A 26295-nucleotide genomic window follows, 5' to 3' on the forward strand; every position below is an offset into this window, starting at 1 on the left:
GGGACTATTTTGTACTAATTTCTGTATTACTAGCTTGACACGTAATGGGTGCTAAGTAGGAAAAGATAATAATAATAACATTTGGAGACATTTGTTTCAACACCATTCAAAAATGAAAGTGAATTTTCAGCTTGTTTTTAGTTAACTAGAAGATTGTATCATCAAACGAAACTCTAAAAAGGTAGAATAAACATTTTCTGAGCATTTTGGCTAATTCAAATTTTATAGTAAAATGTTTATAAATTGGTCAGATTACATATAGATTATATATAAGAAAAATGAAAAAAAAGTTTAAAATGAATAGATACTTCAAGGGAAAGCAAGAAGAGACCAACTTCATTAATGCAGCATTCTCTTATTGATTACATAATATATTCCAGACTCTGGAAATGGAAAAAATACTTTTTGAGAGTTTTCACATAGTTTCATTGATGTTTCCCGTTTCATGGTGGAAGAAGTTCTGAATAAGGTCCATGAGGCTGAACAAACATGTTTCTGACTATCCAAACTTTAATCCTCTGGGATGCCACCCAGGGCTTGAGAAGATTAATTTACTTCTAGCTTCCATATGATTCAGAAAGATTGTTTTCATTAATGTGCCTGCCAGTGTGCTCAGTTTGCATTATGAGGGCAGTTTACTTACTTGACATGGCTGCTTATTTCATGTAGTGTTTGAGTTATTGGGAACCTCCACAAATGTTTGATAAATGGGTAAGTGAATGAACAGGCAGTGTGCTAATTCCACTTTGACAGAATTTATGTCTAATTGATTAAGTCTAAATGGGTCACTGACTTTGTCCTCTCTTCATAGATTTCATATTATTGGATGATATTTATGAAATTGGGCGGTTTTGTTGCCAATTTTGTATGACAAGAAAATCTTTGAAGGAATGCATTTTCTGTAAATTAATATAACTGCTTTTAACAGTGTTTCTCTTTCTCTAGATTTTAGTGCCAGTTCTTTCTAATAAGAACAACCATAAGTCCTGGTCCTGTTTTACTTCACAAGATATGGAATATCACATAGAAGTCATGAAAAATAAGATGTATATTTTTAGGGGCAAAATGTCTAGAAGAACTCTTCTACCAATTCCCACTGTTGCAGGAAAGATTGATCTGGATCAGAATTATTCAGAGAACAAGTACGTAACAGTACAGTATATACAGGATATTAAAATGGAGAGCCAGGCCAGCATGGTGGCTCATGACTGTAATCCCAAGCAGTTTGGAGGCCGAGATGGGAGGGTTGCTTGAGACCAAGAGTTCAAGACTAGTCTGGGCAACATAGTGAGATTTCATCCCTACAAATAAAATCAAAGAATAAAATAAAATGGAAAGTCAGCATACCCATTTAATATCACAACCCTAGCAAATTCATCAGCAAATAGAGAATTACAACTACATCATATTTTTAAAATAAGTGCAGAAACACCATGTGTATTATTTCCTTTCAAAGTATGCTTTTAAAAAGCAAATTATACAAAAAGCAAACTATGGTAATTGCCATTCCAATAGCAGTATTCCTTTAATAAAATGGGTTTTGAGGATATAATTCTTTGTGTTTTTTGAGGTTAGAGACATGTCAATGACAGAATAACATAACCCCACAACTCAAGACCATAAACATAATGGATTTTGAAGAATTTATTTTTAGGAAACTAGTTTATGGATGCCTAAAATAACTTTTAAAATCTGTGTCTTTGGATAAAATGATTCATCTTTGAATTATTTTATTTTAATGTTTGTAGGCCACCACAGTCAAATGAAAGGATAATACTTCATGCAATTGAATCTGTGATTATTGAATGGTCACATCAAATCCAAGAAATTATAGAAAGAGATTCAGTGCAGCCTTTGTTGAATGGTCTTCACTTGTCTCCTCAAGCAGAGCTAGATTTCTGGATGATGAGGAGAGAAAATCTGTCATGCATTTATGATCAAGTAAGTAGATAGCCCTAGAAATTGTAAATTAAATTAGCAAAGTCTCCTGAGCAGCAGGGACCAATAGTTTTAAAGGTTTAACACACTGTATAATTTACTGGTCTGCCGTCTTTTCTTAATCCAGAGTTCTGTATGTATGGTGTGCACTTTTGACATTAAAGTAACTTTGCCTTTATGAGAATATTTTGACAGCATTTGAGATGATTGGAAATATTGTGCTACCCTGGAAGAGCAGTACTTCCCCAGGGAAATGTTGAAGACTGAAAAATGTAATTAGTCAACTTAATTGATTTGGGAAGGAGTGAGGTCTTGCTTGGTAGAGAGACACAGCTTTGGAAGGACTAACTTCGGTTCCTCTGCTGGGTGCTTGCCATACAAATTACTTACTTAAGGTTCTGAAAGTTAAGACATCCATTCACATGGCTTTTGGAGATTTTCTGAAACAAATTTCATATGGCAAAATTAATATTTTACATATATAATGTATTAGGTTCTCTAGAAGGATACAACTATAGCATATATGTATATAGGAAAGGGAGTTTATTAAGGAGAATTGACTCAAAAAGATCACAAGGTAAACTTCTACCATAGGCCGCCTGTAAGTTGAGGAGCAAGGAAGCCAGTGGTGAATCAGTCTGAGTCCCAAAACCTCAAAAGTAGGGAAGCTCACAGTGCAGCCTTCAGTCGGTCGCCAAAGGCCCAAGAGCCCCTGGCAAACCACTGGTGTAAGTCCAAGAGTCCAAAAGCTGAAGAACTTGGATTCTGATCTTTGAGGGCAGGAAGCATCCAGCATGGGAGAAAGATGAAGGCCAGAAGACTCAGCAGTTCTGCTTTTCCATCTTCTGCCTGCCTGCTCTATTCTTGCTGCTCTGGCAGCTGATTAGATGGTGCCCACCCAGATTGAGGGTGGGTCTGCCTCTCCCAGTCCATTGACTCAATGTTAATCTCCTTTGGCAACACCCTCACAGACACACCCAGGAACAATACTTTGCATCCTTCAGTCCAATCAAATTGACACTCAATTATAACTATCACATATATATATCCAAATTTAAACACTTAAATGCAAAATAAAATACGAGGCTAAGAAAACAATGTATTTTAAAAATTATTTTCAACTTGAAACCAGATATCACTTTGAGTATTAAATACTGAATCACTTGTGAGTGAAATAGAATTTAAATATTTTATTACAGAATGCATGTATTTAGTAATCGAGTTTATATTTATTAAAGTTTTTTTTTTTTTTTTTCCTTTAACTTAGCTTCAGGCACCTATTGTCCTCAAAATGGTTAAGATCCTGACAACTAAACAAAGCAGCTATTTTCCTACTCTGAAGGACATTTTTCTGGCTGTGGAAAATGGTAAGACTCTTGTTCCTCAGCCTGGCATCAATATCACCATCTGCTCATGATCCAGCCCTTGCCTGCTTGGCCTTGACATTTACCCTTCCGCCATGTTCGGGGAGTGATTGCTCTTGGCTCTTCTGATGATAAATTCATCTCACCCTTTGTACTTTATTCTCCACCCATACTAAACTACTTTTAGTTTATCTGGTATGTGGTAGATACCTGCCAAAGTGGCTCCAGATTGAAATTTTAATTAGACTGTTTGTGGAGGAGTGAGGCCTTCAGTATTTAGCAGAGGAAAAAAAGCTCTGGATAGAGGTTTTCCAGCCAACAGATTGGGCTATGATGAGTCGAGTTATTCACCAGTTCAGTTCTCTGAGTGTGTTTGATATCCACCAGTTATTTAGCTTGCAAACACTCAAAGCCATCATTGAAGTTTTGGTGAAGATGAAATGTACAGAGTGGAGGGCTTGTTGAATTTTGAATAGACAATGCATGCATCTTATTACAAACCAGGAATCATAAAATGATATCCAGTTGACAGTCTTCTCACCATCCTTGTCCTTCCACTATCTAGTTTCAGCCCCATCCAAAGATGACAATCCTGCTCAGTTCCTTGATTTCTGTTCATGTTTCTTTGCACATGGATAAGCATTTACTTATGGATATACATGATACTGAGGTTTTAAATAATACAATTGGAGGTAATATGGACAAGTAACTTTTTTTGTCTCTAACAGTAAAAAGTTTATTTTTCCCATGTGACATTTGGAAAGTTAGGAAATACTGAAAATTCACTTCAAATATGTTTTAATACATCTTTAGGGTTTTCTGCATGAATTCGGTTTAAAAAGAGGGCATAAGATAAGGAGGAATATATACAGCAGGGGCTCTGTAAGATCTGAATTCCTGTCCCAACCCCGCTTACTGAGCATTTTAAATTTGCTAAGCCTCTGGTTTGTATTGGCCTATTAACACCTTCCTTGAAGAATTGCTATGTGGATTTAGTATTTCTCAATCTTGTCACAATCAACATTTTGGGTTAGATAATTTTTTGTTGTGGGGGGGCCATCTTACATATTGTAGGATATTTAGCAGTATCTCTGGCCTTTACCTGCTGGCGCCATCCCTGTTGTGGTGATCATAAATGTCTCCAGACATGGCCAAATGTCCCCTGGGGGCAAGATTTCTGCTGGTTGAGAACCACTGGGTTAGGGATAGCATATTATACACTGTACGAGGTACTGGACATGTATTAAGTATGCTACAATACATAGAAACTGTTGGCTTTTTTTTTTTCATCCTATGTTAGCATAGGATGAAAATTTTCTCTGGATGCAGCTTCTGCAGGAATGAATCCCGGGGTCCTCTGAGCCTTATGTGCGTGTGGCCTGGAGATACAGAAATAAAACACTTCTCAATAGAACAAGTGGCCCAAACCCATGGTCAAGCTGGAGGAAGAAAGCTCTTCTCAAAGACATAGTTCAGGCATTGTGGAGTCACCAGACATGCTGATCACATTTTAAGGATACTTAATATTTCAGGGCACTTACCTACTAGATACAGTTATTTAATGTTGACATAAACGTTGATAAAAATACTAATTTTGAAACATGAGTACATCTTGAAAAGAAAATAATTCCTGAACATTCTTTTTATTCTCAGGGCTTTATTATTGCATAGACAAATTAACTGGTTACACATCAAGTGGCTGGGTGCGTCCTTGACTCCTGGTGACAAAATTCAGCAGGGTTTCTTTGTTCTTGACACAAGTCTTTTGGGTTAACACCAAAAACTAGAATTTACTTGACCTTGTTCCCTACTTTGATAATAAAATTTGTTCTCAGTTCATCAGGGGTATTTGTAGCCTTGGGAGCAAAATGGAATATCATGGAAATCCACTTAGGGTATATTAAAAGGACCAGTGCTAAGCAAGAGAAAACTTTGGATTCGATTAAGCAGTCATTAATGAGAGTTAAATATTTAAATGTGTCTTCATATCTATAGCATTCTTTGGTTTGATTTTTTTCTTCCCTTTTCTTTTTTGGAGACAGGGTCTTGCTCTGTTGCCCAGGCTGGAGTGCAGTGGTATGATTATGACTCACTGCAGCCTCGACCTCCCAGACTCAAGTGATCCTTCCACCTCAGCCTCCTGAGGAGCTGGGACCACAGGCAGCTGCCACCATGCCTAGCTAATTTTTAAGTTTTTTGTAGAGATGAAGTCTTGCTATGTTGCCCAGGCTGGTTTCGAACTCCTGGACTCAACTAATCCTTCCAAAGTGCTGGGATTACAAGCATGGACCACTGCACCTGGCCCTCTATAGCATGTGAAAAAAAATATTTACCATTCTTAACATTTGTTTTATTGAAATAAAATTCACATAACATAAATTAACAATTTTAAAGTGTATAATTCATCCAAGTTTTAGTACATTCATGATGTTGTACAACCTCACCTCTGTCGAGTTTCAAAGTACTTTCATCACTGTTCTTAACAATTTTAAACCTTTATTAATGATATAATTTTTCTCAGTCATTGCATGAGTTACTGTCATAGGAAACCGGAATGAGAGAGTAAACAATTCAATTGTGCTTATACCAAGTTCTTAGAAGGAATTAACATTCTAGTGATGAAGTTTGTAATCCAAGCCATGAAGTGACAACATTGCAGAGAGGTTTTATTCCCACAGTTTCCACAGGGTTGAGTAAATTTCTTTAGACTCCAGGGGTATTTTCCCCTTGTTTTTTCCATCACAATTTATTTATGCTATGTGGGTAACTAGATCAGTGCTCTCCCAAATGACTGAGTTACAGATGGACAGTGTCTAAAGTCTTCCACATTGCTCATGTGTAGATTGTAGGATAAGTAATATAAAGGGAACTATGACAACATTTAAGTGTGGCCGTGTTGTTTTACGTGGCTCTCTTTTACATGTAAAGTGAATTTAGAAAAAAATAATAATAAACCGGAATCACGTTAATGATGCTTCTTTGCTTTCAGCCCTTCTCGAAGCCCAAGATGTGGAACTTTACCTGAGACCTCTGAGGAGACACATCCAATGTCTCCAGGAGACGGAATTCCCACAGACCCGCATATTAATCGCTCCATTATTTCATACCATCTGCCTGATCTGGAGTCATTCCAAGTTTTATAACACCCCTGCTCGGGTTATAGTTTTATTGCAAGAGTTTTGTAATCTCTTCATTAACCAGGTATGAAGCATCAAAAAACAGGAACAATAAGAATTGTTGCTGTGAGGTAGGTTTTACTAGGCTACTGAAGAATAATCTAGTATACAGTAAGAACACCATCTTTCTTTTTCTTTTTTGAGAAAGGACATTTATGGTAACAAAGGCCAAGTAACCTTTTAATCCTAAATGGCAGAAAGCTATGAAAATAAGTCAGACATAAAGGACAAGTTGTTGGTGGGTTTTGTTTGTTTAATATCTGTACCTTTCTTCAAAAGGCTTTAAGGCAGCTTCCAGTAAAAGACAGATGTGTAGTACGTTCTTTGTAGCCCTCCTTTCGTTTTGACAGAAACACTGACTGATAAAAGCCTTTTGGAAAGTGTGGTAAGTTAAGAGCATCTGGCAAAAAGAAAATCCTAAAAATATAGTAGTAGAATTGTATTGAAAAACTTCTGATTCATTGTTGGTCTTTTAAAATCTCTTTTGTAATTGCTTCTCTATTCCTTACTCAACCTGCGAAATGTTAAAAAAAAAGAAAAAAAAAAAAAAGGACCAGCTCCCTCTGTGTCCTCATCCTGTCTATGTGAATGTGGATTCTTCCATGCTCACAGTACCAGAGGGTATTACGTAATTTGAGAGCTAAAAGATACTTGGGTGCTACATAATCCAGTGGTTCTTATTTGGAGGTGTGTCTTAGTCTACTCAGGCTTCCATAGCAAAGTACTATGGACTGGGTAGGTTAAATGTCAGAAATTTATTTTTTCTCGTATTTCTAGAGGCTGAAAGTCTGAGATGAGAGTGCCAGCGTGTTCAGGTTCTGGTGAGGGCCCTCTTCCTGGCTTGCTGATGACTGGCTGCCTTCTCACTGTGTCCTCACTTGGCCATCTTCCTCTTTTTTATTTATTTTTAATTTTATTTTTTATTTTTATTTTTTGAGACGGAGTCCTGTTCTGTCACCCAGGCTGGAGTGCAGTGGCCGGATCTCAGTTCACTGCAGGCTTCGCCTCCCGGGTTCACGCCATTCTCCTGCCTCAGCCTCCGGAGTAGCCAGGAGTACAGGCGCCCGCCACCACGCCCGGCTAATTTTTTTGTATTTTTAGTAGAGATGGGGTTTCACTGTGTCAGCCAGGGTGGTCTCGGATCTTCTGATCTCGTGATCCGCCCACCTCAGCCTCCCAAAGTGCTGGGATTACAGGCGTGAGCCACCGCGCCCGGCCGGCCATCTTCCTCCTGTAAGACCACAGTCCTATCGGATTAAGTCCCCATCTTTATAACCTCATTTAATCACAGTTACCTCCTAAAGACCCTATATCCGGATACAGTCACATTGGGAGTTAGGCTTTCAACATATCAATTTGAAGGGACGCAGTTCAGATATTTTCAAATGAATTAACCAACACTGGAAGAATGATGTCATTTGCTCAATTTCCCTAAGAAGTTAGGAGGAAAGCCAGACCAGAGAACAGGTCTGCAGACTTGCAGCTTAGAGTTTCTGGAGTATGAGGTTGCATTGTTAGTGTTTTTCATCTCTTTCTCTCTCTGATTCTGAAAAGATGGAGTGGTGTGTGGGAAAGGCTTTGGACCCAGACCAACCTGGATTCGAATCTAATTGACCCACTTAAGGGAAGTTAAATTACTCCTCAGTTTCCACATCTGTCGGTGGGGATAATGCCTAGTCCATGGCTATTGCGAGGATTAAAAGATAACCTAAGTGAAATCCCCAGCATTGCTTGGTGTTTAATCGAGTTTCAGTAAATGTTAGTTGCCTTTTGTTCTTTTGACAAACTGTTGACTTACAGGCTAGTTGCAGCTGTTGGTAGGAGATAACAACAGGTCGATATTTTATCATCATCTCCTCTGGTTTTGTTCAATTTCTATTACTCTGTTGGGCAAACTCAGTTTTGCCCTTTTGTTAAACAGGCTCCCTGGACCCTAATGGCTTGGGTCTCTATGTAAAACACCACAATCACTGTTGCAGGGTCAAAAACTATAACCACTACTTCTCCCAAACTCCTTTTTAGGGGCCTATTTCTCATTTTGAGAATAATTGAAACTGTTTCATTGCAAATCCTTGTTAATGTATAAATCACAGAGGGGACTATTTGTTAGCACAGGTGACTTATTGTAAGTCCTGGTTACCTGTAAGCCTGTAAACTTCTCATCTCTGACTTCTACTCTGTGTCAACAGCCAGATTCTGCCAAGTTCCTGATAAAATAATGTGGCTTCTCTTGTTCCTTAGTTCTGGCTTCTATCCAAAGGTTTCATTGACCTGATTCCTTTGATTCTATGAACAGCAGATTTCAGACTTTGTGGTAAATATGCCCAACATGTTAGGAGTCAAAAGTTAACAATTAGCCAGTATCTATAGCTCGTTCCCTGAAGCACTAACCACCAGCCACCAATTTTACTACTTTTATATAGTTATTTAACAAACACTATATAATACTTATTTTGTTCAGGAGCTTTTCCAAGCCCTTTACAAAAATTCAAAAGTTAAGTTCTCATAGCAACACTATGACATAGGTATTATTAGTAGCTTCATTTTATAATGAAAAAAACCCCGAAGCCTAAGAAGATAAGTAACTTTCCAACCCAGCAAGTCAATAATAGAGTTCTCACCCATTGTACCATGCTCCATATTTTAAAATAAGTTTTTTAATGTCTGAATGTGACCTAATACATGGTATGCTAATGATAATTGTAAAACATTCTCATTGCATAGTGTTGGAACAATGGAAATAGTTCTGCAGTTTTATCACTCTATTAAGCATTTATACATTTTATCATATGTACAATTTTGTACTAACTTCTTGAAAGATGATTTTGTTATTGCTGTATATGTAGTTGCTTCCAGCCTCCTTGATTATAAAAAACATGCAGAAAACTATACAAAGATCCCCTCTTTTGACTGGAATAATTGGCTTACTATAAATTCCTGATGTTGGTCAAAAGGTACAATCTTTTCATGGCTCTTCAGCAATATTTAATACTTACAAATTATTTTCTAAAAGGTTATATCAATTACGTTGCTATTATCAACGTGTAAAAGGTTTCACTATGACCTGTCAACTTGGAGCATTGCCATCTTTCAGAAAATTGGGGGTCATTTATTGTGTTCTAGTGGTAACATGTTTTTAAATTCGTACCTTGCATGATATGTGTGATTACCCATTTTATGTTTTCTATAATTGTATTTCCTCTTGTCACCTACATGTTCTTTGCATTCATGAATTTATTGATCAAGTTTTTGTGAAAATTCAAACCCTTCCTATGTTACATATTAGAGGTCATAAGCTGACATGCTATCAGCTCATTTGGCCCAAAGATCAATGCAGTGTTTTTATTTTGTATAATATTTTTTAATTTAAAAATTGTTGTTAATACTTAAATCTCATTTAAATGCCAGCATTTCAGCCTCCAGTGAAAACTCAGTGCTTGCGCCATCCCCATAGGCGCAGCCAGTGACTACAGCTTCAAATGCTGCTTTAGGTGAAACAGGTGCTGTCTGGATGACCATGACCTTCTCTGTTCAGTCGTTTCTGATCTACTTTACTCAGTTTCATTATATGCCTGACCCTATGACTGGAATGCCAGTCAGAGTCAGAAACCCTTTGTTACTTTAAAAACAAATGTATTTCTTTTCTCTTGTTTTCTAGTGGTGACCACTAACATCATTATTTAGGCTAGACACATAAAAGGCATCACCTGTTCACCTTGCATGCTAGACAGGCTTTGCTAATGGGGTCTTAATGCCTTGCCTTTCTTCTCTGGTAACCTGACTCTACTCCCTGGTCCTTGTGTGTCATTACCACTCTAGCCACTGCCTTGTCTATTCCATGGCTTGGTGTATCTGCTGTAGACATTGTCACCTGCAAGATCCTAGGTGAGGAAGAGTTTAAGTCTGAGTAGTGGAGTAGAGCTGTCAGGATTGAGCTAAAACAACAGTCCGTAAAAACACATGCAAAAGAATAGAGAAGCAGCAGCAGAGAGACAAGCCTCAAACTAACAATATCATTGGTAAATTGGTTAATCGATCAGCTTATTGATAAATAAGTTGGTTAACAGTATTTTAGTTTATAAGTCCTCTGAAGTGGGACCAGTTCATCCTAAATCCTGGTGGCTTTTAGCTTGTTTGTGCTGGCACCATTAAGTACGCGATGATAGAGCTGCTGTGGTTAGGCATGCTCCAGAGCGGGTACTGTGAGAAGTCGAAAAGAATTTAGAGTTTATGAGCTAAAAGGGATTTTGGGATTCACCTAATTCATTTCCCTCATTTTGCAGCTAAGGAAATAGATCCTCTGAGACAACTTAACTAGTATCACAAAAGGAGTTCGTGGCCCCTAGAAGGATCACAGCCAGCCCCTGCCTCAGGTCATGCTTTTTCCCTCACACATTCTGCCTCCCCATGCAAGGAGACAGACTGGGTGTTTTCATTTAGGACATTAAGTACTATAACCTGTCTTAGGAGGCCTTACTCAACAGTGGTCTGTATGAACAGGAGGTTCTTTGTCTATGATTGCCTCATCTGTGTGAGGGCCAGCCAGGAAGCACAGGAATAAACATTGAGCATGGATTGTCCTAGGGACGTTACTTTAAACACAAGTAATTAGGTAACAGGGGGCTGCTAAAGCAGAAGGGGCCACTCAAGCAAAAGATGGAGTCGTTTGCCATAGATTTTTCAGCATCCTAAAAAGACACATTTACTATAAAGAATACATAGAGATAAAGGTGTATGGAATGCACCATATACCATATCAAAGTGTAAACTCTTTTAAAATTCACATTGCTAAGGAATTCCTGGTGGTTCTCTTCACTGTCCTGAATGACTTGCTATTATAGCAGCCCTCATGTGGAGGTTAATTTTCTATGTAACGTGATTGGGAAATAAAAGCATAGATTGGGAAGGAGTCTAATCAGTAGGGGTTTTAGACACTAAATGAATGATTTTCTTATTGCCTTACAAATTCATGGCACAGAGCCTATATTGCCTGTAAAACTGTTTTCATTAATGGGAAATGGAAGGTCATATGCCTACATTTAAGGAAGAAGTGCTTCCCTCTGCTATTTTGAACTCAGGGCTTTCATTACATTATCCATTGACATCTTGAACAACTTTCTAAGCAACTACAAAATTGAAGGCACACAAATTAAACCTATAATTTATATGAGGTTAAGATGCATCAGGAAGAGGTAGCATACAAAAGAACCTTCAGAATGCACAGGTTCTTGGTCCTTGAAGAGGGGAATTCTGAATGTGGGTATCAAATATGAAGAGAGAAGAAGTTGGGAGTGTTGGTTGGTCCCATGAGAATTTGACCAGTGCCACATGGATCTTCTAGTCTTTTCTTTCTCTTTTACCCTTCTCTTCTCTTCCCTTCTTTTCCTCTATTCAAAACTAGTTCATGTGGGACATGTCAGCTAGACTGTATGTCCTGTAATGTTACTTAAGCCCCCAGAAGAGAAGTTTGCTAACTTGAAAGAATTTCCACTGTTACACACTCCTAATCAGGTCTTTCCCTTTGTAAGTGGCCCTGAACTACCAGATAAAGTGAGTGTACTTTAAAAATTCATGTTCTGATAGATTTCCTTGTCTGGCTTATATATTCTTTAGATGAGAAAATGATTGTTCAGAATATTTGCTGGCAGGCACACTCATGCACATTACATGACAGTTGTCATATAATGAGGCTTAGCAACAATTTAGTCATTTGCTAGAATGTAAAAATCCAGAAATAGTAGGGTCTCCTATATATAATTCTAACTTATACAAGTATGTAATCGAAGTCCAAGTAGCTGAATTTCTAGAATGTGTGCTTTCTTTCTTTCAGCATTGCTGGCCCACCTTTAGATACTGGCATTTAAAAATGATTCTTCGAAACAAAGACAGTTACAGCGAAGAATTATTAAACACAGTTTTGATCATTGTTCCCTTTCGTTAAATCCTAGGCAACAGCTTTCCTTTCACCTGAGGACCTTTTGAAGGGAGAAATAGAGGAGTCACTGGAAAAGGTGCAGGTGGCTGTTAACATCTTAAAGACTTTCAGAAACTGCTTTTTCAACTATAGAAAAAAATTGGCAAGCTATTTTATGGGAAGTAAGCTGAGACCATGGGATTTCCAGTCTCATCTGGTGTTTTGCAGATTTGACAAGTTTCTTGATCGGTTGATAAAAATAGAGGTATTCTTTTTTTCTTTCACTTATTCATATTGAAGGTGGGTTCAAAAAGGCGGTAGCTTTTCACGTGATTCATGGAATGGTTTACTTTACATCATAGGTGGAGGCCTCCTTTCCCAGTGATTCTTAATAAGGAGCTCAGCAGGCCAATGCTATGATGATACAAGGGCAATTTTTAAATCTTTCATTTTGATTTTTTAAAAGTTCATTTTTGATTCTGTTATTACACCGAGTATAAGTAAATCTCTTTATATATCAGTGACTGTTAGAATTTACTAATCTGGAAGAGTGTTGTAAATCAGGAAGCAGTAAACTAATCCTCTGTAAATAAATCCACTTTTCCTTTTATATATTTAATCCTTAAAATTGCTATTTCATACCCTAAAACCCATTGGATAATTTAAATTATCACACTATTTTTTAGTATATGAATATATGCTGTACTATAAAAATATTAAAATCACTGGTAAAAATAAAACATGGAAATATGTGCTCTATAAATTAAACACATACAACACACAAACTCTTAAACTTGTATGGTGCCTATTGGCTTAGATTTTTTTTTAAAAAAAGTTTAAATTGATGACACTGCCTTATTTTCTTTGTAAAGCTGTAAGAATTTTGGACATTGTCATTGATATAAGATTTGTTTTATTTCATTCAAAATTAGAGCTTTATGTCTTGAGAATTCTCATAATCACTTAAATGAGTCTGAATGCCTCTTCTGTCTCTGAATGTGAAATACCTAATGGAGGGCAGCTTACATATCCCTTCCTTAACAGTTTCCTGGGCTCACTTTCAGTAAAGCAGCTGACTCACTGCAAAGTATGGGGTGATGAAAACAGGAGTTTTGGATACTACCTGGGGATCTGACTTACACTTAGGAGGATATGAAACTGGGGGAATTATATGTCTAGCTATGGTGAATTAGAGGTTGCTTACACTGAGAGATTCTTTGTTTGTTTGTTTGTTTGTTTGTTTGTAGAGACAGGGTCTCATACTGTCGCCCAGGCTTAAGTGCAGTGGTGTGAACACAGCTCACTGCAGTCTTGACCTCCTGGTTCAAGTGATCCTCCTGCCTCAGCTTCTCAAGTAGCTAGGACTACAGGTGCATGCCACCATGCCTAGTTCACTTTTTTGTGTTTCGTAGAGACAGTCTTGCCTTGTTGCCCAGGTTGGTTTCAAACTCCTGGGCTCAAGCAATCCTCCTGCCTTGGCCTCCCAAAGTGCTGGGATTACAAGCGTGAGCCACTGCACCTGGCCAGTGAGAGTTAATTTTTAATAAATATGAAAATGGGAGAGTAATTTTAAAAATTAGCAATGACTTTGTTAATTAAATAATTAATATTTATTTTCTGTCATGTAAGTGTCCATTGACTCATTGATTTTGAACACTTGAAAATGTTCTTGATTTGAAACTTTAAAATATTTTGCTGCTCAATGTAGTGGAAAGGTCTTTACTGTGTTTTTTTAATAAAGGATATATTTGTGAGCACTTTGGAATTTGAAAAGCTGGAAAGACTGGAATTCGGTGGTACCAAAGGAGCAATTTTGAATGGACAAGTTCATGAGATGAGTGAAGAATTTATGGAACTCTATAAAGTTTTTAAACAGAGCACTTATGACCCATCTGATTGCAATAACATGGTAATGTTGTACCTTTGCATTTTCATTTCATGGGATCCTATAATTTCATAGCTGAAAAGGAAGATCGGTCTCAGTAGTAATAGGAGCCATCCATTCCAACATCTCTAGGACCAGAAGAGGTTAAATGACTTGCTGAAGTCTTGTAGCTACTTAGTTAGTAGATCAGGTATCAGAACTTAAGCTTTTGCGTTTTCAGTTCAGAATGATGGCTGATAAAACTGCAGACCTCAGTCTGGATTTGTATCTTGTTTGTGTATACTAAACAGAAACTTTCCACACTAACTCATTTTGATCTGATATCCATGTAACTCACGTGCTTTATTTTAGCCTTTTCTTGAATCACTGGCTATTTTTTTTTTCACCTGAACACTTGGTTTCACCCCATTCATTACGGGTATCATTAGCATGTTGGTTGTTTCTTATAATTTTTGTTATTCTTGAGAGCTGATTATAATTTCGTATTTCCAACCACAGGAAAGGGGGAAGCTTTCTGAGTTAAGCTGCTTCTGTGCTCTGTCAGTTCCAGCATGTTAGTAGCCAGGGAGCTACCTGTGAGCATCCCTGCAGTTCTAGGATAAAAATAGCTTCATTTTAGTAGTTTGCCAAGAACAGTGAAGCCCAAGTCCAAAAGAATGAGGATTTAGCTCTTGTTCTTATTATTTTATATGTGAGTTTATTCACTGTTGTTTATATTTGGCCAAACAATCGATTCTTTGATGTACGAGTGCAGTATGATAGCTTTATAAGGATGTAGTTAGCAAACTTAAGCCCTCTGAATTGTAGTCAGTTTTGGAAAGTGGAGTGAATGGTAGGACACTGCTCTAGTGGGTGACTCTTTGCTAAACCAGCATCCTACAGTTTGTGAAAATGTATGAGGAATATAGGATCATGGTGATGAATAATTTGAGTGAGCTCATCCCCAAAGCCTTATAAGATGCCTGGCACTTGGAAGGCATTCAATAAATATGTACAGAATGGGATTCTTCAGAGAGCCTCTAGGTTAGCCCCGCTGAATGAGCTAGTGGAGGAGGAGTGTGAGACTGAGCCTGCACAAGATCCTTGGGGACATTTGAATAGCAAGAGAGTCTTGATTTTGTTACAACTGCAAAAACTGGCAAGTTTTCAGAGTGCCAGAATTAGAGAATGTGGCCAGGTTTGATTGACGTCACTGCCTTGGCAATGCCAAAGGTCCTGATTTTACTCCTGTCTCTGCCTAAGGCCTGCATAGCCACAAACATGTAGGAATAGAAAAGTCATTTGCTCTTGAGGTGTATACCTGCTTGGTATTTGTATTTTGGAAGCCCCTTCTATTTTGCAGAGAAGGTGGGCGGTGTTTACCTCTGATCTTCAGTCTGGTTGGAGACATCATAACCTTCCCCTGAAGTTCCCTTCATCCTCCTGGCTGATTCTTGCCTTAGAGTGTAGAAGCTCCTTGAGTTTGGTCATTCCCTAAAATTAAAACATGAATTAACTAAAAGTTAACTTAATTGGCATACTTACGTTGAAGACAACCATTGCTTTTTTAAAAAACGTGTCTTGGCTCTCATTATTACTTGAAAATACTGCATTTATCATATATTTTTGCTTAATAAACTGTTCATTTTGGTGCTTTTTAGCTGAGTTCCCTGTACTTTGACTTCATGATGAAATCAGTTGGTAATTTTTGAGACATTATTTCAACAAACAACTTCCAACCTAGTGTATGCATGTATTTGTATGTACATATGAATACATGCCCAAACCCTGCCCTTCCCCTCCCATTGCATACAGCCCCATGTTCCTGCTCCTGCTCCATCCCCTCTGACTAGACTAGTGCTTATGTAACAGGGAAGTGTGTCAGGGTCAGCCATTCTGCCCTTTGGTATATACATGGTTTAAATATGTTCCAGTAAATTAAAGAAATTATCACTGGTAATTTGCTGTTTGAAATGCTGCTGTTTATTTGTCTCCTCATCAATCTCAAGCCTATTAATCAGGCTTTGAGCCTTGGTGTACCAAAAGGTTTGCTGCTGTGGTCCATTTACAGAATGTGGGGATTTTATCAGGTGTACCCACAAAAATGGTTTTGGGTTTCTCAATTATTGAATGTTACTTTAGGTATTTTCTTTGACATCTTCTTAGGGGACTGTTTGAAATCTAGACAATTATGAGAAGAAACTTGCTTTTTTCATAATTGATGTTGAACAGTTAGTCCAGCAATATTAGACTCAGTAATTTTGCTGTCATTCTATGGGGTTTCTTGATGAAATCCCTCAGATACCTAAGCAAAGATGGTCGCTATTCTTGTTGAGGGTAACCTCTTGTCTCCACTTAGTCTCTGCTAATGAGAGCCAATTAATATTTACGGAACAAGTGCTGGGTACCAGGCATGGTGCCAGAGTTTTCCCACATTATATACCTGCTTAATTCTCACTATAACCCAGAGAGTGGTCCCCTAGGCAAATGACAGTTTCACTAAATTATCTGAGATTATAGTTTCCAGTTGGAATGGAAGTTTGAATCCAGAACTCTCAACCACAATCCCTGCATACTTTTATTTTCCCTCCCTCCCTTCCTTCCTTTTTTTTTTTTTTTTTTTAAGAGAGAGTCTCACTCTGTCGCCCAGGCTGGAGTGCAATGGTGTGATCTCAGCTCACTCCAACCTCCGCTTCCCAGCTTCAAGTGATTCTCCTGTCTCAGCCTCCTGAGTAGCTGGGATTACAGGCACGCACCACCATGCCCAGGTAATTTTTTTGTACTTTTAGTAGAGACAGGGTTTCGCCATGTTGGCCAGGTTGGCCAGGTTGGTCTCAAACTCCTGACCTCAGATGATCCACTCGCCTTGGCCTCCCAAAGTGCTGAGATTAGAAGCGTGAGCCACTGCACCTGGGCTTGCTTTTTTTTTTTTTTTTTTTGAGACAGTCTCACTCTGTCACCCTGGTTGGAGTGCAGTGGCATGATCTCGGCTCATTGCAACCTCTGCCTCCCAGGTTCAAATGATTCTCCTGCCTCAGCCTCCTGAGTAGCTGGGATTACAGGAGTGTGCTACCACGCCCAACTAACTTTTGTATTTTTAATAGAGATGGGGTTTCACCATGTTGGCCAGGCTGGTCTTAAACTCCTGGCCTCAAGTGATCCACCTGCCTCGGCCTCCAAAAGTGCTGGGATTACAGGCATGAGCCACCACGCCCAACCTCTGCGTTCTTTTCACTACACCACCCTGTTAGTATTTATCTTGCTTGTTGTGTCCTCATTGAAATGAAAGGAATAAGTTCATCTGGGGGAACTCACCTGAGGACCCATGCCCTGAGATGGAGTGATCCAGGTAGCTGTGCCTCTTTTTCTGTTGATTTTCAGTGGGAAGCTTTATTCAGGTGCCTAGCTCACCATGATATGAGAATCTAAAATACATTTTAAAAGTAGTTATTTAGTTCACCTGTACTAGGTTGTATTCTATTTCCTAGAACGAGTCTATTGTTCTGCTGTCACCCACTGAACTATTCCTTTGCTATTACTTTATGTAGTGTTTTCTCATTTTAATTATACAGATTTCATCTTTATTAGTCATACACAGCATTTCCATGTTTTGCCTGCATATTATTCAAGGTGAAATGAATTATTTAGCAACCTTCCTTAGTAATTCTTTTGGAAAGGTAACATTTGTAAAAACTTGGTCCTCTTTTTCTCACCCTATAGCCTTTTCCCTAGTCTTCCATTTGTCCTCCCCAAAGGCATCTCTATTAAAAATTTCTTATATGATGTTCCAGAGATATTTGGTGCATGCACTGGCATATACATTGTTTTCTGCTTTTGCATTAATAGCATTTATACCTTGCTTTTATCACTTACTATATTTTGGCAGTCATTCTGTATCACTACAATAGCATTGCTCATCTTAAAACAACTGCACATTCCATCAGATTTGTATACTAAAGTTTGTCTTATTTATTTTAAAATGTTGTTTAGTAGATATCATTGTTTAAAATTTTATTAGAAACGTCTGCTTCTGGAAAGAGGGAGATGTACTTTTCCCTATTCCTCCCACTAAGTGCAACTAAAACACTGGCCATTATACAATAGCATGGTTCACCTGTGACCGAGACTCCTCTAGCTCTTGTTGCTGCTGATTATCCTACCTGCTGGCAATGGAGATTAACTCTGAGGCTCCAACATGATATTATCCCTTGAGGAGACCAAACAGCTGCTTGGTGGGAAGGTAATTACCCAAGAAGAACAGCAATTCATCTTGTATAGGATTGATACATATTCCAAGAATGTGTCTTCCTTTCCTGCCCGAAAGGCCTCAGCAAGCTTGGCGGCCACAAACAGCCCTTGAAAATGTCTATTGCAGGAAGCCCAGAAAGGAAGCACCAAGTTGGTTTAAGGGACTGTTCTTGGAGTTGTAGGGGAGAGGAGATAAAAGGAAGCCAAGGTCTGAGATCCCGGAAGATATTAATACTGACTCAAGACCCTCTTGAAAGATGTAAACTCTGATAGAGGGTATGGATGATGTGTTTGATCCTTTCTGGGGCTTAAGCCAAGACCCTATCAAGCAAGTAAGTGAGAGATTGTGCTTATAAACAGCTCTTTTGAGGTAAGACAGATGTTCTCCTTGCTTCTTAGAATATTTTAGGCCAAAGCATTTTGTGGGCATAAATTAATCTAATATTAGTGTCAGTGCTCTATTTCAGCTTACTCATGAAGGCCTGGTCTTTGTGCTGTAAGCAATTAAGAAAGACAGAATTCTTAAGTGTATTTCAAGGAAATGTAAAGAAAAAGTGTTCAATGCACACTTATGTATATATATTATGATGTTTATAACAAAAGTATAAAAACATACATGGGAAAGATTGAAACTTACTTTGGGGTAGTGGTTTTCTGGGCAGACAGGAAGAGAAATGTGTCTATATGTGTTACTTATTTCTGAAATGAAATAACAGTATCTGAGCAAAAAAAAAGACCAAAAAAACCATTGGCCATTATATATAAAACAGACATAAGAAGAATCTGAAAGGTGAAAATAAAAAGGCAGAGTGGCTAAGGATATTGGGACTCAAGAAACAACAACGTGATGAGTTCCCTGGATTTTCCTGTTGCCGGAAGTAATCCAGACTTGGAGCTGAAGACACTGGCAACCAGGAAATGCCAGTGGGCACAGACCAGAAAAAAAGCCCAGTAAAAGCCTGATCTCTCCCTCGCCAAAGGCTCAAGAAGGAGAGAACTTAGCACAAAAGAAGATCTGTCAAACCATAATCTCTCCACTCTAGCCAAACACCACAGAAGAAACTGTGCCCCACCCCTCCCCTTGCCAGGAAAAGGTGAATGGAGAACCTAGACTTACACCCTGTCTGTCTGAAAATGCTCCAACTCCCACCCTTGCTGGGGTGGTGTCAGAGATGACTACATAAGAAGCCATGATTTTCATCCCTCCTGGCCAGGAATTAACTTCATTCTCTATGGTGTCTGGAGACCGTATGGGAACCCTGGATTTCCTTCTTCACCCAGCCTGATGTTGGAGCAAACCTGATGGAGAGTCCAGACTATCACCCTGAGGTCAAGTGGTAACAAGGCCACCTGCACTTGTGGCATCAGTAGAGACCACATGGGGAACTGGAAGTCCCAGCCCAGCTGTAACAAGGAGCCCTGCCCACCCTTGGGGATGAATAGATGCCAAGTGGAGAACCTGGACTTCTGTCTCTACTTTATTATAATGAGGCTGGAGCAGTATCAGAGAAAGTCAGCAAAAACAAAAGGTTTAAATAAGAGTCAGAGTCTTATAATAATATGAAATTTCAGTAGAATATCAGTTAGTATACCAAGAACCAGGAAGATCTCAACTGAGTGAAAAAAAGACAATCATTAGATGCCAATGCCAATATAATAGAGATTTTAGAATTACTTGAAAAAGATTTTAAAGTAGTATATTAGTCCATTTTCACATTGCTACAAAGAACTACCTGAGACTGGGTAATTTATGAAGGAAAGTTGTTTAATTGACTCACAGTTCCACAGACTTAACAGAAAGCATGACTGGGAGGCCTCAGGAAACTTACAATCATGTTGGAAGATGAAGGGGAAGCAAGGACCTTCTTCACATAGTGTTTAGAGAGAGAGAGCAAAGGGGGAAGTGCCACATACTTTTAAACCATCAAATCTCATGAAAACTCACTGTCATGAGAACATCAGAGGAAAGTCACCCTCCATGATCCAGTCACCTCCCACCAGGCCCTTCTTCCAATTTGTCATGAGATTTGGGCAGGGATACAAATCCAAACCATATCAGTCCACCCCTGGCCCCTCTCAAATCTCATACCCTTTTCATATTGCAAAATAAAATGATCCCTTCTCAACAGTCCCCCAGTCTTATTTCAGCATCAAAACAAAAGTCCACAGTCCAGATTCTCACCTGAGGCAAAGTAAGTCCCTTCTGTCTATGAGCCTGTAAAATAAAAAACAGGTTAATTATCCAAGATACAATGAAGATACAGGCATTGGGTGAATGTTCCCCTTCCAAATGGGAGAAATTGACCAAAACAAAGGGGCTACCGGCCCCGTGCAAGTCTGAAACCCAGCAAGACAGTCATTATGTCTTAAAGCTCCACAATAATCTCCTTTGACTGTATGTCTCACATCTAGGGCACGCTGATGCAAGTGGGCTTCCAAGGCCTTAGGCAGCTCCACCCCTGTGGCTCTGCAGGATACAGTCCCGACAACTGCTTTCATGGGCTGGTGTCGAGTGCCTGCAACTTTTCCAGGTGTGTGGTGTAAGCTGTCAGTGGATCTACCATTCTGGGATCTGGAGGACAGTGACGCTCTTCTCATAGCTCCACTAGGCAGTACCCCAGTGGGGACTCTGTGTGGGGGCTCCAACCCCACATTTCCCTTTTCCAACCCCACACTGCCCTAGTAGAGGTTCTCCATGAGAGCTGTGCTCCTGCAGCTGACTTCAGCCCAGACATCCAGGTGTTTCCACACATTCTCTGCAATCTAGGTGGAGGTTCTCAAGCCTCAACTCTTGGCTTCTATGTACCCACAGAAACACATGCCAAACACATGCCAAACACAACTGCCTATTCAACGTCTCCACTGAGATATTTCATATACATCTCAAAATCACATTCAGATCTAAACCCCTGCCTATCCCTCCCCAAACCTACTCTTGCCTGTCTCTCCAACTCATTAAATGGCATATGTAATGGGCTACGTAGAAACTTTGAGTCATCTGTGATCTTGCTCATTTTCTCACAACAAACATCCAGTTCTTTCAGATATGCCTTGAAAGTATTTCCAAGTCTTTTCTGTGACTTGGATTATTGTGCTTGCCTCCAAACTGCTCCCTCTTCCCCATCTTGGCTTTGTTAGTTTATTCTCCACACGGCAGCCTGAGTGCCTTTTAGATACTAAGTCAAACCATGGCTTTTCTCTAATTACAACCCTTCAATAGCTTCTCATGATGCTAATAAAGGCAATTATGCAGTCTTCAGAATACAGTAACATTTTTATAATGATTTCTGAATAATACTAGCACATCATTTATTCTGTAATACATATTTATTGAGAAACAAGTATGTCCTGGGAACTCTATTAAATATTGGTACTGTAATTGTGAAAAAATAAATAAACCTGGCAGTTACACTCAGAGATTAGAATCCAAAGGAGAATGTAGATAGGCAGTTGTCATATGGGTGCCCGATGCTGGGGTATGAAGAGTACAGAGTGCTCTGAGAACATTTACATAGGCCTCCTTTCCAGAGGAGGTGAAATGTAAACTGAGACCTGTAACATAAATAGAAATGAAGCAGGTGAGAAGTGGGTGAAAGAGAGAGACAAAATGTGATAAGGCTCCATGGCTGGATCCGAGAGTGTGAAATTGGGAGAGGTGGCAGAATAGTTAGCAGTAAGTGGCATCCAGACCACATAGGGTCTTATGTAATAGATTATGCTAAGACCTTTGGACATTATCCTGAGAAACTGACAATTCTGAATTAAGATTGTGAGTTAAAGGATTCTAAATAAGAAAGTGACATGATAAGATTTCTATTTTTAAAAAGATTATTTAGTCAGCCATTGCAGGATGAATCAGAGATAAGACTAGAGGCAAAGAGTAGAAAGTGGTTAACAGATATCCAGATGAGCAGTAATGGTGACCTGGGCCAAGGGCATCCTGGAGAGATGGAGAATAGTGGAGAGATGGAGAATAATAGAGAGACTCCAGAGGTAGTTAGAAGAGCATTTGACAGAGAAGTCAAGGAGGTTGCCCAAGTTTCTATTAGGGTGTATAAAAAGAAGAGCAGCTTTGTAGAGAAGATAACGAGTTCAGATTTGTACTTGAACAAATTAAGTATGAATTTTCTGTGGGACTTTCCAAGGGAGAGGGCCCATGTGCAGTTCTAAATTTGTTTTCAGGAATGAGTGAGTGAGGAGGGAGGGGGGTGAGGGAGAGATATCAGGGAGGGAGACTAGCATATTTTTCTCTCCCTGAGATACTTATTTCTGAATATTCAATTAATGTTTGGTGACCTTAAGCCATATGTTCTCTATTACCATACTAAGAAGAGGGATGTTAGGCTTGTTGAAACTTGTTGGGAAGTTGTGTTTACTTTATTAGCCAATGAGCCTTGAATGAAGAGATTGCTTGGCTCTAATTCAGAAGTGGAAACTTCTTCTTGATGCTAAATATAACATTGTGGCGTGTGACACATAGTGTCCTAGAACTTTGCTGTTACACTGCTTTTCCGTGTGTGAAATTCAGCATAAGGTGCCCTCTGTTTAGGTTGCTATAACAAAATACGATAAGCCGGGTAGCTTGTAAATGACAGAGAATTATTTTTCAGAGTTTTAGAGGCTGAGAAGTCCAAGAGCAAGGCTCCCACAGATTCAGTATTTGGGGAGGGCTACATCCTGGTTCACAGATGGCACTTTCTAGCCGAGTCCTTACTTGGCAGAAGGATGGAGGGGTCTCTCTCAGGCCTCTTTTATATGGGCACTGATCCCATTCATGAAGATCCCACACTTATTACCTAGTCACCCTTGAAAGCACCACTTCTTGATATCATCGTATTAAGGGTTAGGATTTCAAAATAAAATTTTGCAAGGACATAAAACATTCAGACCCTAGCAGGTATATTCCTTCAAAGAAACATAGCATCTGGGATCAGAAGCCAGGTTGCCTGGCTTTAAATTCCAGCCCTGACATTTACCAGTGGTGTGATTTTAGGTGAATCGTTTAACTTCTCTAAATTTGTTTTGTCACCTATAATGCGGAAAAAAATATCACCTACATGAGATGTTGTAAGAGGTGAGTTAATCATGTGAAACATTTAGAACAGAATTACTTACATGCTAGCTGTCATTTATTCTATTACTGTTATTACTGTTAATAGATGGAGGCTCAGTTTACAGAGGTGGCAAAGGCCTTCATTATGAGAAATCTGTTGTGTGTACTTCAGAGGCCTTTTGACTGTAAAGCACCAAAATGTTTCTGAAATCCTGGGATTTCTTTACTGGAGACTCAACTGTGATGCTATGACGATCATAGTTATTCTTTCACTGTTTCATTCTTTCTAACTATGGGAGTGGATGGTTATGTATTAGGAGGAAACTGAGGGATGTTAACTACATATTAATAAAAAACTGGGAAAATGTAAGAGTATTTGTTTCCTCTGTATCACTAATGATGTTTTCTTACCTGTGGATTTCAGTTTACACCTGAAGAAATAGTGTTTCCATGTAGATTTTCAACTCCGTGAAAAAGCAAACAAAAATCCTTCCTGTTTAAACTTATAGATGGACTAAAGTTATAATGAGGATAGGTTCTTTTTTATTTTCTGAAAAACTTCACTTTTTCATTTATAATCAAAATGAATTGGGATAAGGAGGAGAGACTGAGGCTTCTATGTGAGCACGTGGACCAAAGCACTGCTGTTGGGGCCTGAGCCACTGAAAAGCACTGGGAAAGCATAGGGGAAAAGTACTAAGCTTTCAGTGATTCTGTAAGGTGGCACTTGTAGTCAGTCAGATATAGCTCTTTCTTGATCTTCCCTGGAATCCTGCTATGCAAAATAAATTCACTCAGAAGGTGCGAGAGAGCTAAAGTAAGGTCACGCTTGTGTGATTGCTATTTTCACTGTTGGATTCTTTCCAATGCACTAATATTTCACTTTGAATTTTACAGGAATTTGAAAGTGATTATGTGGCATTTCAGTCCAAAACTCTGGAATTTGACAGAAGGCTTGGGACAATTATTTGTGAAGCTTTCTTTAACTGCAATGGCTTAGAAGCTGCATTTAAGGTTAGTTCTGAAGAAGCTATCATAAAAAATGTTTTACTAATGAATAATATAGGCTGTTAGATGAAAGGGGTGAATTCTCATTCAGGTAGAGTATTAACTGGGTTAACTAGTCATATTCCCTTCAAATTCAGCTCACTGAATAATAAACTTTGAATAGTGTACTAATGAATAATGACACTTTGTACAAGATGATTTTAGGACATTTAGTTACTGTCTTTTTCTTGCATTCACAGTGTTTTAGCTCTCATTATCTTCACAGAAAATTTGGCCTGGCCAGTGAAATACTGATTCAAAATTAAGTCACAGTAAAAAGTGAAAAATACCTTAATTCAAATTTCTTTTATTTACCATTGTTTAGATATGTTAGGTTTATCTGCCTATTTTATTTTTCTGACTGAAACAAATAGCAATTTATATACTGTATTTACCCAGGCATAAGACATCACTGATGATCAGACACACCATTATTTTGTGTAACAATTAAAAAATGCTGCCAAATAATTATAATTTCATTGATTGCATAATGTATTTCAATTACAGAGATTTTGAAACATAAAAGTATGCTTGTCACAGAATTGATGAAATACAGTTAAGAGTTACATAAAAGAAAAGCATCTCAATAGTGTCCCCATATGAAAAGCTTATAATATGGGGAATAGGAACACCATGTAAAACTTGCTTGACAAAAAAAATTACAAATCAAGTATAAATTAATAATCAGATAACATCCCAAAAGAGGGATGGAGGGTTCAGTATCAGAAGAAAAAGAGCTAAGAAATCATGGGTATAATTCATTGAGAATGGCAGTGTCAAACAATATAGCAGACACAGATTTTTTAAAGATATTGTTTGATTTTGACCTGTAAATGAATTGACTAGTCAGTGGTGAAGCCATCAGCGTTCTCTGGCCCCAGTTGAGCATTTTAACCTAAAGAATTCATGAGGATCTGGATGGGAAGAATCAATGTGGTGAAAATGGCCATACTGCCCAAAGTAATTTATAGATTCAATGTTATCCCCATCAAGCTACCACTGATTTTCTTCACAGAATTAGAAAAAACTACTTTAAATTTCATATGGAGCCAAGAAAGAGCACGTTATAGCCAAGACAATCCTAAGCAAAAAGAACAAAGCTGGAGGTATCATGCTACCTGACTTCAAACTCTACTACAAGGCTACAGTAACCAAAACAGTATGGTTCTGGTACCAAACCAGGTATGTAGACCAATGGAACAGAAATAATGCCACACATCTACAACCATCGAATCTTTGACAAACCTGACAAAAACAAGCAACGGGGAAAGGATTCCCTATTTAATAAATGGTGTTGGGAAAACTGGCTAGCCATATGCAGAAAACTGAAGCTGGACCTCTTCCTTACATCTTATAGAAAAATTAAGATGGATTAAAGACTTAAATGTAAGGAATAGGATGATGACCTAAAACCATAAAACCCCTAGAAGAAAACCTAGGCAGTACCATTCAAGACATAGGCATGGGCAAAGACTTCATGACTAAAACACCAAAGCAATTGCAACGAAAGCCAAAATTGACAAATGGGATCTAATTAGACTAACATGCATCTGCACAGTAAAAGAAACTACCATCAGAGTGAACAGGCAACCTACAGAATGGGAGAAAATTTTTGCAATCCATCGGACAAAGGTCTAATATCCAGAATCTACAAGGAACTGAAACAAATTTACAAGAAAACAAAATACCCC

The 26295-nt window shown here is 38.6% G+C and overlaps 1 protein-coding gene across 1 annotated transcript in view; it reads left to right on the forward strand.

The window, feature by feature from the left end:
* The window catches only part of DNAH11 (dynein, axonemal, heavy chain 11), a 387500-nt gene that overhangs the window by 18799 nt on the left and 342406 nt on the right, over window positions 1-26295 (forward strand). Inside the window, exons 3-9 of the mRNA XM_011973963.1 lie at window positions 946-1142; window positions 1749-1941; window positions 3206-3305; window positions 6292-6503; window positions 12427-12657; window positions 14134-14301; window positions 24455-24571. Of these exons, the coding sequence (XP_011829353.1) occupies window positions 946-1142; window positions 1749-1941; window positions 3206-3305; window positions 6292-6503; window positions 12427-12657; window positions 14134-14301; window positions 24455-24571 (1218 nt within the window). The remainder of the gene's footprint in view (window positions 1-945; window positions 1143-1748; window positions 1942-3205; window positions 3306-6291; window positions 6504-12426; window positions 12658-14133; window positions 14302-24454; window positions 24572-26295) is intronic.

This window comes from Mandrillus leucophaeus, unplaced genomic scaffold, assembly GCF_000951045.1.
Source record: "Mandrillus leucophaeus isolate KB7577 unplaced genomic scaffold, Mleu.le_1.0 Scaffold140, whole genome shotgun sequence".
In the NCBI taxonomy this organism is placed as follows: Eukaryota; Metazoa; Chordata; class Mammalia; order Primates; family Cercopithecidae; genus Mandrillus; species Mandrillus leucophaeus.